Raw genomic sequence first — 14,097 nt, 5'->3', positions numbered from 1 at the left:
CACTTGCTGTTAGAACTGTACATATCACACACTCCAGGGGGTTGATCTTTCTCTTTGGGCCCCCTGCAAAGGCTACAGAATGCATAATCCAAAAATGACCAAATAAATAGGAGTTCTTTGAGTGTTTCAACCCTGTAGCTAGTCTGTTGGGAAATAAATGGAAGGTAGGAGATTACTGTTAGAGATGGGTCAGCCTCCGTAAATTGTACAAAATAGTTACATGGATTACACACATATATATATCATTCATACATATGTTTCTTACCATACTTCAGAAATACCTTTTATTTTAAGTCTCTCCCCCCTGACTCAGGAACCTGGCTAAGATTTTTGCTTTGGGCCCCACAGCCTAATGGAATTTGCCTTTGACATGAACTGAAGAACAATGGAATTATTCAACTTCTGCTCTGATAATTTTATAAAAAATCTGTTGCACATCCTTAATATAGTTAAAGTATCAAGTTGTGAAATAGTATTTATCACTAACGCCCTTAAGCAACTCAAACTACCAGAACTTTGCCCAATTTTGGCCATCCAAGTGTTGGATCAATATATGCCCACAATGTGATTATGTAGGGGGTATCAAAAGAATCTGCAACAGAATCCATGGGTAAATATGGTCCATGGGATTTTCCACAAGCGATATCAAATATAGTAGGAGGAGGGGGATAGTTTTGGGCACATACATGGGGCAATTCACTTACAATTCAGTCAGTTAAGTGGCAGTTCAGTTCTGGACTGGCAATCTGGGATTCTGGCAAATACCAGAGGAGCTGATGTAAAATAGTCACTATTTATTGGGCTTGTGAGGGCCTGTTTTGTCCTCTGCATACTAGAAATAGCAGGGCCTATTTTGAATCCCAGTCCAGACCTGGTGGTATTTCTAAAACTCCAGGCTCCAGTTCTGACAATATTAACAACATTCCACCGAGCTTTTTTCATTGCACATGGCTTGTATGTGGCTGCTTGTCCATAAAAAAAAACATCCTAATAAAAAATCTTAAAGAAACAGTTCAGTGTAAAAATAGAAACTGGGTAAATAGATAGGCTGTGCAAAAAAAAAAAAAATTGTAATATAGTAGTAAGTTAGCAAAAATGTAATGTATAAAGGCTGGAGTGAATGGATGTGTAACATAATAGCCAAAACACTACTTCTTGCTTTGCAGCTCTCTTGGTTTACACTGATTGGTTACCAGGCAGTAACTTGAGGGGGGGTATACGGGCCATAACTGTTTACTTTTGTATCTGAGCTGCATGCTAAGGATCAATTGCAAATTCACTGAACAGTTATGTCCCATGTCGCTGACTAACTCAGAGTTAGAGAGCTAAAAAACAGGAAGTAGAGTTCTGGCTATTATGTTACACATCCATTCACTCCAGCCTTTATACATTATATTTTTGACTAACTAACTATATTAGAAACATTTTTTATTTTGCACAGCCTATCTATTTACCATGTTTTTATTTTACACTGAACTGTTCCTTTCAGCTGATGCTGTGTCCTAAGACAGATTGGTATTTGGGACGTGTACCATATTATGTAGGTTCCACAACCGGGTCACAGGAGCCCAAGTAACTCAAATTATGCTTACTGTTTATACAATCATTAAGAAATATAGTCTATAGCAAAGGAATTTGCGTATGAGCTCATGTATCAAAATATGATTCTGACCAGGGCACTGCATAGAATTAGCTTTCTCTTCTTCTGGTGCTGTTATTGGTTCAATCAAGAAGATAACAGGTGGCTACTGGAACTCTCTAAAAGAGAATGAAGCAACTGCTTCAATTGGTTGCTAACATTACTGCACTAATGTAAAGTTGATGCTAAATTAGTAAATGGAGGTTGGTAAGATTTTCTTTGTTCCTTTGCTAGAAACAACTAGCACAAACTATTTAAGCCGTTGTGAAAATGCTCAGTGTACGCGGCGAGACCATTTTAACATCTTATAATATAAATGGAACTTGCCTCAAATATCTCAAGAAAATGATGGATGAATTGCAGGGAGAGGTTTTACAGTATGTGTAGATACGTTATTATAGGAACTGAATGGTCCAACCCTTCATTTTTTTAAGAACGTTACACAGTTGGCAGTTTGAGCCTGTTCCAGTTTCAAGGACATTTCTATTCCCTTGATGTCTAGTACTCAGGTAGGCCTATTGCTTTAACCCTATAACTGCCAGAGGCTGTTTAGTCAATGATACCATTGGTCTATTTTTTCTTCTTAATAGTTTTTAAGTTATTTGCCTTTTTCTTCTGAATCTTTCCAGCTTTCAAATAGACCCCATCTAAAAACACATGCTCTGTAAGACTACACATTTATTGTTAATCAGGGCCGCTCCTGCCATGAGGCAAGGTGAGAACCTTGCCTCCGGCGTCAGCGAGCAGCCAGTTACAAGGGGCGGCAAAAAACACAAATAATAAAAAATGAAAACCAATTGCACCTCAGAATATCACTCTCTGCATCATAGTAAAAGTTAATTCAAAGGTGAACAACCCCTTTAAAACCAATACCCGTGTATAGTAACTAGATAATCATCAGTAACAAACTTTTAGGATTCTATTTACAATTAAGCTAAAGACGGTACGGAAGGTACAGGCTTTTCTGGCATAGAGTCTGGGCAAAAATACCAATGCATGTTTCAAAGCTGGCTATAGGTCTGTAAATGTTTGACTGTAGAGTAAAGCAATGATCCTAGTTGGTACATTAGCTGTGAACACTAAGAGAGCACCACTATATTCCTGCATGGACTCGCCAAAGGCATAACTCACATAAGGAGGGCAATAGCCAGTGCAAGTTGGGTTAAAATAGTTTTCATTGTTTTCACTAATTGCCTAATAAATAACGCACTTCATAGAAATCAATGGACCATATTTCTAAACATCAGGAATTAATCTCACTGTGCGGAATTGGTCTAACACGGTTTGCTCCTGACCTGGGCAACCTTCAACAGTTCAAATCAGGGGTGTAACTACAGAGGAAGCAGACCCTGTGATTGCAGGGGGGCAGAAGTGTAGAGAGCCCAGTAAGGTTTTAAATAATGATCAATATCTATATCATAGTGAAATCTGTAAATTTAGCAATGTTTTGGGGCCCTAAATTGAATTGCCCGTAGGGCCCAGTAGCATGTAGTTACAGCACTGGTAAAATTATATGAGAATCTGCTGCTGTCAGTTTTGTGGCAAAGAATATTGTCTACTACCTGTGCCCAGACAGTGATCATGGGGCTTTAGAGATCCTAAGCGCATTTCTATTTCAGATATAGGCTATAGTACGTTTTCCAGGGGAACAAAAAAAATTAGGAGGGGGAGGGAGTCATTTGTACCATGTAAAAATAAACTGTGGGAAAAGTTAAAATGTTTGACGAACAGTAAGATTGACATGGGATAAAGACATGGACCAACTTCTGAGATGGGAAATGCACCCATTGAAATGGATTAGAAAGGAGATGCAAAAAGAGCAATAAATGCTGGATGTAAAATTTAAGTTGAACTGTAGCTTGAAGCACACCCCCCCCCTCTGATAAAGCCCTGACTTTCGTACAATAACATAAAATCGGTAGTATAGTTTCCTCTACCAATGCCTATCTATATGTTACTGGGCCCCACAGCAAATACATTTTAGGGCCCCCAGCATATCCAGAGGTTGTCCTGTTTTACCAATATATATTAAAATTACTCGTTAATTAGGACCTCACGGGGCCCCCTATATCTCCTAGGACCCCTGCAGCCACAGGGTCTGCTTCCTTTGTAGATACATCTCTGGGTATATCAGTAATATTATATCAGGCAGAATATCTAATTGTTCTGTTACTGGTTCCATTACAATTGCCGAAACCTTTTGCCTATATATTTCCCAGTATATTTAAATAACAATACCCATTGTTTCATCCGATGTTACAGTGTTATACGTAGAACAAGTCCAGCTGCAAACATTCAGGGGACAATATTAAAGGATACATAAGTGCATAGAAACAGTGGAACAATATAACTGCAGAGAAAGTACAGCCATAAATACCAAACAATTGTGAAATGAAAGAAAGCAAAAGGATTTTGGCGCTCTATGACATTTTATTGTATTTTCTTGCAGGCAATACACTGTAGTAAAGGTATTTTAATATGGTATGCACTGGAAGTGTACAGTGAAAGGTTTTTTGTTCCCCAGTCAAAATATATGAATATAAACAAAATATCCCATTTGAAGTTGACAATATATTATATTAACAATGTACAGAATCAAAATGATAAAATACATTATGTGAAAAACTAAATATGTAATCACTTTATAAGCCCACATAAAAGCTTCATCATATTGAACCATTCTGAATATTATTCTTATAGAACTATAATTATAGAAGAAATATAATAAGAAGAATTGCCTTTTGCCCTAAGACCATACCCCTTATATTAGTGAGAGAGGCTCATGGGTAAAGTCTTACACAATAAGTCATTTTTGAAACCTCTGTGACATGTTGAAAGAAAACTTAAACATGTGACTAACATGTATTCATTTAAATCAGCTCCCATGCTGTGAGAGACCACTAAGCATTGATGAGTAATGTGTGAAAGAGCTTTCCAGTACCAAGTATTCTGCATTTCTAGGTTTAAGCCTCCATTTCAAAATTCCATCAAACTTATAGAAACAAAAATCGAAATGGTAAAATAAAATCAGATATGTGTATATCAATGTATTTCAGCATTAATGGCCAGATGGAGACATCTGTTCTAAGCCATTTGATCTCGTATCAGAAGTTCTACCATTGGTAGAGTGTTGCAGAGGAGAGCGCTCTCTGATCCCAGTGTCTGATGGTGATGCCACCCATATGAGAAAGGTTTATTTCCTCCAACAGCAAGTTTTTCAATAATCACATGCACTCTACCGATAATATTATTCCTTTTTTAGCAAATGATTATTATTGGCCATCGACAGGCACTGACATTTTCACTCTCCCTCCATTTAACATTGCTAATGCATGAGAAACATAGCAGACTGTGACTGGACATTCAGCATGGGTGAATTTCTATTCTGAAACCATGCGCCTTCCTTAAAGCATTTTCACTAACTGGGAGAAAACTTGTATCCTTTATTGGGTGGCCCAATTTTAGGGACTGCTAACCTATGGTAATGATGAAAGGGTAAAGACATCAATATTCATTGTACTTTATCAATCACATTTTCATCAGTATGAGATACTAAATAAGGATAATGTTAATTATAAATACTACCTATTTTTACACCTGATTCAAAACGATTAGTTGGGGTGCTCTTGTTTTTTGCAGCACTGCATTATAATCTTATAATGTAATGCTTACATCTAAAATGTATGCTGTGTAGAAGTGGCATAACTACATATTACTGAGCCCCAGAGCAAATTATTTTGCAGGTCCCCAAAATGTCTAGACGTTGACCTGTTTGACCAATAGTTATTGAAATTCTACATTCTAATTAGGGCTTCGTGGGGCCCCTATACCTCCTGGGCCCAGTGCCGGCATGGGCCAGTGGGACACCAGGAAAAAAACGGTGGACCCCTGGCTTTTGTGGGGCCCGCAGACCCAGATCCACACCCACATTAGCTGTGCTGTGTAGTGCTGTGTAGTGTATAAGGACACACACTAACCATGTCCAGATGTGAACCTTTGTTTTTGAATATGGTCGGTTAATATTTTAATAAGGCAGTCATTTTAATGGGATCTCCTTTACTTTTACACAGTATAGTGTTCCAACTGAGCATTACTAGTATTAGTAACATAGTAGCACATTTATAAAAAATCAACATATTCCACATGCTTTACAATAGAACAGTGTGTGTGTCTAACATACAAATCACACACAAATACCGATCACTACAGGCAGTAAAGAGAGCCGGGCATTGCTTCCAATTCTTTGCCATCAATCTTCTCCAGTTTTTACAAAGACTATTTGACTACTTGATTTTGTAACCTACCATTCTATCAAAATAAATGTTTAATGATACATAAGAGGTCACCTACTAGATGATGGCATTGTTCCACTATTGGTGACCATTAGACAAATGACCATGAGCCCAACTGAGCTGTTTTCTGAAGCTACACATCCTTTCTGTATATGAAAGAAAATAGCCTCTTAACATTTCCATGCTGAAAAAAATGTCTTATACCATTTTTGGGGGACAAAGTGATGTTGTTTGTCTTTTCAAAAGTCCTTCAATATTAATTAGTACTTCTTTGTGTGCAGGAATTTCATGCTCCCCTTTTATCCACTGCCTTCATATTCTGTAAAAAGTACAATCACTTCTTGACTCTTAATACGTTATTATTGTAGGATGTGGATCTCTTCGACCAAAACTGAACGAAATAGGAGAAAAAGCTCAATATGCCTTATTCCATTAACTTTATCATAACCCTTTGCTGAGTAAATGCACAGTTTAAAAAAGTCCTTTAACACTTGTGTTCTCCATGTCAAAGTCTTCAGGGCCATGAAAACAAGTTGCCTCGCCCTTGACAAGTATGGCTGAACAGCCGTTGGTTATGGAGTATAGCTCCATCTTGCAAACCAATGACGGAAGAACCCTTCTCCTTTCTTCAAGCCTTTTTTATTTTAAGGCTTTTTACTCTCTACCTCTCACTGTCTCTGCTTTCATATTTTATCTCTTCTCCTTTCAACTCAGAGACAGTGAGAACGAAGGGTTAGAGTCATGGTTGGTTTTCAGGTTGCTCAATGCTGAGATGTCTCTGTGAAAGAAAACAGTCAGTGAGTAATTTCCAAATGTCATCTTTCTTTGGAATTGATAAACATCTAGCTATTTGCTGTCAACTTTCATTTTGATCATGACTGCATATTTTCCCGCTATAATCCTAAAGTCCTTGAGATCTACGCCAAAGTAATTGAGTCTTGCAGTTGTTTATATCTCTTATCTCAGTAATCTTTATAGAGCAATCTATGGCTTTCTGCCCTCACTGTCCCTGTAAATGAGAGAGGTGTGGAAGGTAAAAGTTAAATCTAAGGGCATGCCATTTCATAAACAGAAGCAGACTGCTGCTTACTCCATTTTAACTGAAATTCTTTGGCTTGAGTTTGTACCCTGAGAGACAGGAAAACAAAGACATAAATAATGGGTCTGTGTCTCCTTTTGGCAATGGAATATAACTGGGTTCAGTATGTTTAGAAATTTCATGTCATATGGCTCCTATATTGAAAGCAATACAATAACACAACATCACTAGGAAGCAAGTTTATTTATTCTAAATTAAATAAAATCTTAATTGCTTTGTTGCCTGCTGTAAAAGGATTAAAGAAACATTTTGAAACTTACCGTAAAACATGCAAGAGGTTGACATGCGATTTCTTTACTTTTCGGAAGTGTTTTTGAGGCAGATCCGTATGGACTGCTTGTGATTTATTGTCAACAATGTCCCTAAAGTAAGATAAGGCAATTTAATGACATCTGTTCCAAGTGCAGAGTGGATAAGGACAAGGTGCAGACATGATGCCAAGCAAAGGTTTGGGCTCTGACATTAATCAATCACTAATTTGTTTTCTCCTTTAGAGTGTCAGAGGTGATAGTTCCATTAAAGGAATGTGCCAGGGTGCATTGTGGGGAACAGACACAATGTCCCAAAGTTATGCAAAGGGTTAAGGTTATGGAATGTATATCTTTTATGTTTAATTGTTTTATTATGTCTGTTTTACTGGTGCAATCTAAGATTTTCCTGACACCACCCAGCCATTAGAAGCCTTCAAGTCACAATTCTTAATCGGCTGAAGAAGAAAAATATGCGCCTTGTGCATTGTGCAGGCATCAAGATCAAGAATTGCTTGTGAGAAATATTGTCTACGGAAGTTGTTTACAGTTAATTCTTGGTCTGTTTTTATTGCAATAAGTGTGACGTAAATAGGAAAGATATAAATTGCTTATTAATAGCCAGGATGGTTGGGGTCAAACCTTCCAACGGATGTACTTTTACCTTAGGGCAGACACACATGCTGCTATTTGGGGAGATTAGTCGCCCAGTGTCAAATCGCTTTTTCTTCGGGCGACTAATTTCCCCGAAATTGCCATCCCGCCGGCTAGAATGTAAATCACAGGTGGGATGGTATTTGGATCACTTTGGCTTTCTAAAGTTGCCAGAAGTTTCCTCGTGAGACAACTTCAGACGACTTCGGAAAATAAAGAGTTTTGAGTGCCATTCCTCCGTGATTTACATTCTAGCCGGCGGGAAGGCAGTTCTCTGAGTTTAGTGGCCCGAAGAAAAAGCAATTTGTCGCTGGACGACTAATCTCCCAAAATAGCAGTGTGTGTCTCTGCCCTAAAGGACAAAGAGAAACAGCCATGGCACATGTCTGTCAGTAGCCATGCAGTGCAAAGACAGTTTGCTTTGTTTGAATACCTGCACACTACCCCGCCGCTAGCTACTGAAAAGAAAAACTTGGCAATGAGCCAGTGTGTTAAACATCCAGCCGAAAAGCTATGAACCCTACTTTATGGGATCGTCTTTATAGGATACCACATATTTCCCTTAAAGGGCCAGTAACAACAAACAATTAAACTATTTTATTTACTTTTAAAGGTTATATCTGTTTATCCTGCACCTGCAAACAAGGTATCTTTTGGCAGCAAGAATCCTATTTTATGTGAACCTATAGGTGAACCAAGAATGCCATCTGACCCCTGTTTATCTCCACTCAAGCAATAAAACCATTGGATTCTTAACCAGCCCGGGGTTTCAGGTAAGTAAATACATTCACTTGGGGGTGCCTAACATTTGGCACCCCAAGTGGTAAATGACTTTCCTTCTCCTTTAAACCCGAAGAAATTTTGGTTTTTTTTAACCAGAAAATTCTAATTTTTACTGAAAACTACCCTTGAAAACTCGAATTTTTCAGGAAAGAAAAACTCGACCTATATGAATGTAAACAAATTTGGCAACAAAATGCTGCTGAGCTGTAAAAATTGCTAAGTAAGACTGAAAGTTGAGAACATCTGTTCATCATAAGCAGAATGGCACCAGTGCAATTACCCATAGCAACTGCATATCACAAGGTTTCCACCAACTTTACTCTAACTTCATATTCTTGCAGGTGACTAGTAGGAAAGCTTGTGCACTTTGACCTTTATCAGCATTTCTGATTAGCATTGACAAGTTACTTGTTACTTGTTCTAGCCATGTGAATGGCATGCAGTGAATATTGAGAGTGCCTGATGCTATCATAAGCTAAAATACAGGACATACCAGTCAATGCAGAAAGCTACATATATTAAATTCTTAGTACAGGTATGGGACCTGTTATCCAGAATGCTCTGGACCGGGGGCTTTCTGTAAGACTTAAGGCTTACCTTAAGTCTACAGAAAAATAGTTTAAACATTAATTAAACCCAATAGAATTGGTTTGCCTCCAAAAAGGATTAAGTATATCTTAGTTGGGATCAAGTGTTTTGTTATTAGAAAGAAAAATTAAATCATTATTAAAAACGTAAGCTATTTGATTAAAATGGAGTCTAGGAGATGGCTTTCTGGATAACGAGTTTCTGGATAAGGGATACAATACCTGTTAATCAAATAGATTCAATTGCCAATATTTTCTTGTCTAGCCTAGTGTGAAAAATCTATACACTTGGGGGAAAATGTGATAAATTGCACATGGACATTTACCTTGCTTCCTGGTGGCAAAATGTTTCACATACTCTGTCTCCTTTATCCTCACACTGACAGCGGGGTGTTGTTCTCTTCCGACGCCTTGGTAGGTTCCCTAATCCATAAGGAAGGGTTTGTCTATGAAAACAGGTAAGCAGATGATGTAAATGTCCATCTTAAATACATATTATATCCTCAAGTATCTTCAGTAGTTAGAAAGATTTAGGGGGTTATTTACTAAACCACAATGTTTTCTGGTTTTGTTTTTTGCACAAAAACTCAATTTATTGTGGGGAAAAAAACTCAAATTTTTGGAGATTTATTATAGCCCGCAGCTGTAAAAAGTCAGAAACCGAAAATCCGCCATCTCAACCTGTTGAAGATATTGTGAAAAATGAATGGTTTTCTGTAGATAACCCCAAAAAAATAGAGCAATGCAGGCGTCCAATATGAAAAATGAGTACAATTCGGGTTTTGTTGAGTTTTTTCCCCAACTCAACTTTTTCCAATTATTTTATTGATAAATAAGATACAATCATGGATGGGAGTTTAGTTGAGCTTGGTTTAATAAAAATATGAGACAAATTCAAGCATTATTAAATAACCCCCTTAGTTCTGGCTCTTCCAGAAGATTAAACAAGATTACAGGTATGGGATCTGTTATCCGGAATGTTATCCTGTTATCTGAATTACAGGAAGGCCATCTCCCATAGACTAAATTTTATCCAAATACATTTTTTAAAATTTTCTCTGTAATAATCAAACAGTACCTTGATACTAACTAAGATATAATTAATCCTTAATGGAAGCAACACCAGCCTGTCACGGCCGGCACCCAATACAAGAACAAATGCCAAGGACCCTGGTCTCGGCTCGGCTTCACCAGTAGTGTGACCACCTTTGGGCTTCGGGAGGAGCCCTTAGCTTAATTGGGTGCCACCTGGACTTAACGAGGGGTACAAGGCAAGGTGTTCTGGCTGGCAAAGGGGCACGACCGGATAGCAAGAGTCTTTGGGCAGAAGGTCAAGGACAAGGCGTCTGGTGGAAAAGGAACAGACCGGATCAGGACAGGCAGATAACAGAATCGTCAGGCAAGCAAGGGGTCAAAACCAGATAATCAGACAGACTGGGTCGAGGCAGGCGGATATCAGAATCGTCAGGCAGGCAAGGGTCAAACCGGGTAGTCAATCAAGGGGTTAAGCAGGAAGAGTTGTCGTGGCAGGCAAGGGTCAGGATACAGAATGCAGAATAGACAGGCAGGGTCAAACACGGATAATCAGTCAGGATAGCAAATTCAGGAACAGGTAGCACAAAGCTCAGGAAACCACAGGATATGATCCTATAATGGGCACTGGCTACAGGTCTGAATGGGCCTTAAATAGGGTCCCAATTCGCGCCAAAAATGTGCGCAATTTCACGCCATTGCGTGCTGCCGCAATCACGCCAGCGTGCCTGCACCTTTAAGAGACGCGCCCTAGGGATCCAAGATGGTGCCGGCAAGGGGAGAACAGGAGAGGAGCATCGGGCGTCCACGCCGAGGACGCGGCGTGGACCCCGCTGCCCACTAGACCACCAGGGTAGGTTTCTTACACAGCCTATTGGGTTTATTTAATGTTTTCTAGTAGACTTAAGGTATGAAGAACCAAATTACGAATGATCCGTTACCTGGAAAAGTACTGAGCATTCTGGATAACAGGTCCCATACCTGTAGTAGTTTAAGACTTTGTAAATGAGAGTGGGTCTTTGCTGCTCAAGCTTAGTTTAGCCTTCAGAATGTGTGAATTCTTCATGCACTGTATTTCCCTTGACATTCAGACACATTAGAATGATTGAATAATGAATACTGATGTAGGTCACCCCTACTTTCCTATGCTCATTAGTTTTACAGTTGCTCCCATTTGTGCAGACATATGAAGAACCATAAAGTGGTTGACCTGTCGCTGTCAAAGTTAGGCTAAATTTGGCCATATCTTTAAAGATATCTTTTGCAAGGCTGCCAAACAGCAGATCTTTCCCCAATATGCCCAATTTGAGATGGGCGTTATAAGGCTGACCTGATTGATCTTTGGCGTTGTAGATCACAATGACATTAATTGCGGGCTGTCAGGGCAAGGCCCACATCAATAAACCAATGAGCTCTTTTGAGGATTTTTAAACCTGCTTGATCAAAGATGAGAAAGATACTGGTTACATCTTGAAGCATATTTGGGAAAGAAGTAATCTCATATCGGTGCTACTGTCTCATTTGCAGTCTTTATTCTTCATTACAAGAAATGGGCAAATAGTGCCAAATAAAGAGTTCATTTCTGGAAAGCTTGTCTTTAAAATATGTCTATAATAAAATTGAATTGTTAGTTCATAAATTAATAAAACAGCCGCAAAATATTACAACACTCAGCTTTTCCCCTAGAGAGGAGCAGACATGGCTCTAAAAATATCCCATGGGTGCCCTGCCTGGCTGCATGATCTGTAATGAAATTGAATCTGCCTGGTCTGGAGACTGAAAGCTCTAGAGACAAACACTCCTGGCAACAGCTGTTCAAACAGGTGTGCATTATCTGTCCTCAGTCTCTTTAATAAATCTTATATCAAATATCTCTGTGATAATCCTCCACTGTTCCATAGTCCAGGGTGTTGTGCTGCCTATTGTAGGCATGTGAGATGACTAGATTTAAAGGGCATCTCCAATCGAAACGATTTTTTTTTGGAAATGTATTTGCTTGTAACGGAAAGACTATTTATATCTATGTAACTGAAGCTCCCTAATTAACAGACCTCGAGGAGAACTGATTCCTGCTACATTGTTTTAGAGGGAAAGACTGCTTTTGAATATCAATTACATTTTCCAGGGACTGTAAAAGCCACTGAAAATGTTGGTGGGTAGTAGCAAGGGCTAAAGATTGTATTATATTTATTTGAAAACCCGCACATTGCATTGAGTTTTTAGGCAATATGTATTATTTTAAATGTCTACATACAAAAGTAGGTGCTCAACCCACAGAGCATTTGCAGCAGCTAAAAATGTGCTTACATTTCTCTGGCCTAAAGAGCAGTCATACTACTCAGCTGCTGAAAGCTGACTCAAATGTAAGTGGACTGTTGGACGGCATACAATTGCACCCCAGTCAGGACTTGCTTGTGGGATGAGTATGGAAGTAGATATTTCATTTCAGCTAAAGCATTCTTGATAAGGAAAATATGTGGGTCTATAGAGAACACAAACGAACTACAGTGTTTTACAAGTGTCCTTCTTAGACACCAGATACAAAGGATACTTATCAAAGGGTAAATAGACTTTGTTATAGTTTGCCAGAGGGAAAATGCACAGTTCTCTATTCACTGGTACATTTTTAGGGGCATATTTATCAGTGAATGAAAGTGAGAGTTTGTCTCTTGATAAAAATCCCATACACAAGGACTGAAAGCTTTGCCCAGCTTTTACTTCTGACAAACTGCGATACATTTTATTTCACCCCTTTGCTAAATCTACCACTTTGTATCCTTCTGGTCTGTCTTCCCAAACCTCTGTATGCATATCCATAAATTATTCATAGAGCATTTCTTTATAGAGAGGACCTATTGTGATGAGTCATTAACTCTGTATGGGCAATGGGAATTTGATGCTTGCAGGAAATCCACGCTACAAATCTCCTTAAAATGCCTTCCTATTCGATAGCCATCAGATCGCCGGTTTAATTGTGGAAAATCCCCATATTTGGAGGTTAATAATTTGTAATGCATTTTTAGGAGATTTGTTGCCTGCGGGTAGCACAAATTTCTTGCAGGTGAAAAATCTCATCATGTGCCATTGCCCTAAAGGTAAGGAATGTTTCCTGCTGTCTGTGCAGAAAGTACTTATGTACTAAGATACTCACCCTCCAGTGTTTACCCATATTATATCCAGGTGGCAGAAGTACACACACTCCTTATCCATCCATGTATTGCAGGAACATCTCTTTGCCCTTGTGTGCAGGTTAAATTGTGGGATAGAAGGAGGAGCTGGGAAGGAAAGCACCCCTGTTACTGAGAAAGGAAAAATACACAATTATGGTACAATTATAATTATTTAATCATCACTGTTAACTGACATTAATTATGAGGAATCACCATTGTGTAGTATTCTTAGGGTAGTTTTAATTTTAGGGAACTGATAATGTTGAGGGAATGTTTAACATATTAAGGTAGGTAGGTAGGTATTGGATCCATTATCCAGAAACCTCAAACATATTGAAATGCCTTTTCCCATCTAACAAATAATTCTTGATTTTTGACTGATGCGTTTCGTTCCTGTAATAATGATAACGGACATTGCACTTGATATGATTGTTGATAAGTAAATGTTGTCAGTAAAACAATGCTGTTGGTTTGCTTTCGTTTTGAAATGTTTTGTCATAGCCTTAAAGTGATACTGACACTAACATTTTTTATTTTTACATTAAAAGTTACCTATAGGTCATGTTGATCTTTTTTCACTGATAGTTCTGCTT

At 38.5% G+C, this 14,097-nt stretch overlaps 1 protein-coding gene across 1 annotated transcript; it reads right to left on the bottom strand.

The window, feature by feature from the left end:
- Positions 1-4,059: 4,059 nt before the first annotated feature.
- On the bottom strand, positions 4,060-13,897 carry LOC108707475 (endothelin-2-like). Its single transcript, XM_041581920.1, has 4 exons — positions 13,486-13,897; positions 9,629-9,748; positions 7,291-7,392; positions 4,060-6,709 (listed from the first exon to the last, which is right to left on the bottom strand). The coding sequence occupies exons 1-4, from the start codon at positions 13,542-13,544 to the stop codon at positions 6,637-6,639; spliced, it is 354 nt and encodes a 117-aa protein (XP_041437854.1). The 5' UTR covers positions 13,545-13,897; the 3' UTR covers positions 4,060-6,636.
- Between the last annotated feature and the right edge of the window lie 200 nt (positions 13,898-14,097).

Source organism: Xenopus laevis, chromosome 2L (genome assembly GCF_017654675.1).
Source record: "Xenopus laevis strain J_2021 chromosome 2L, Xenopus_laevis_v10.1, whole genome shotgun sequence".
Classification (NCBI taxonomy): Eukaryota; Metazoa; Chordata; class Amphibia; order Anura; family Pipidae; genus Xenopus; species Xenopus laevis.
The sequence above is the reverse complement of the archived record's forward strand: the minus strand, read 5'-3'. Positions and strand labels throughout refer to the sequence as shown.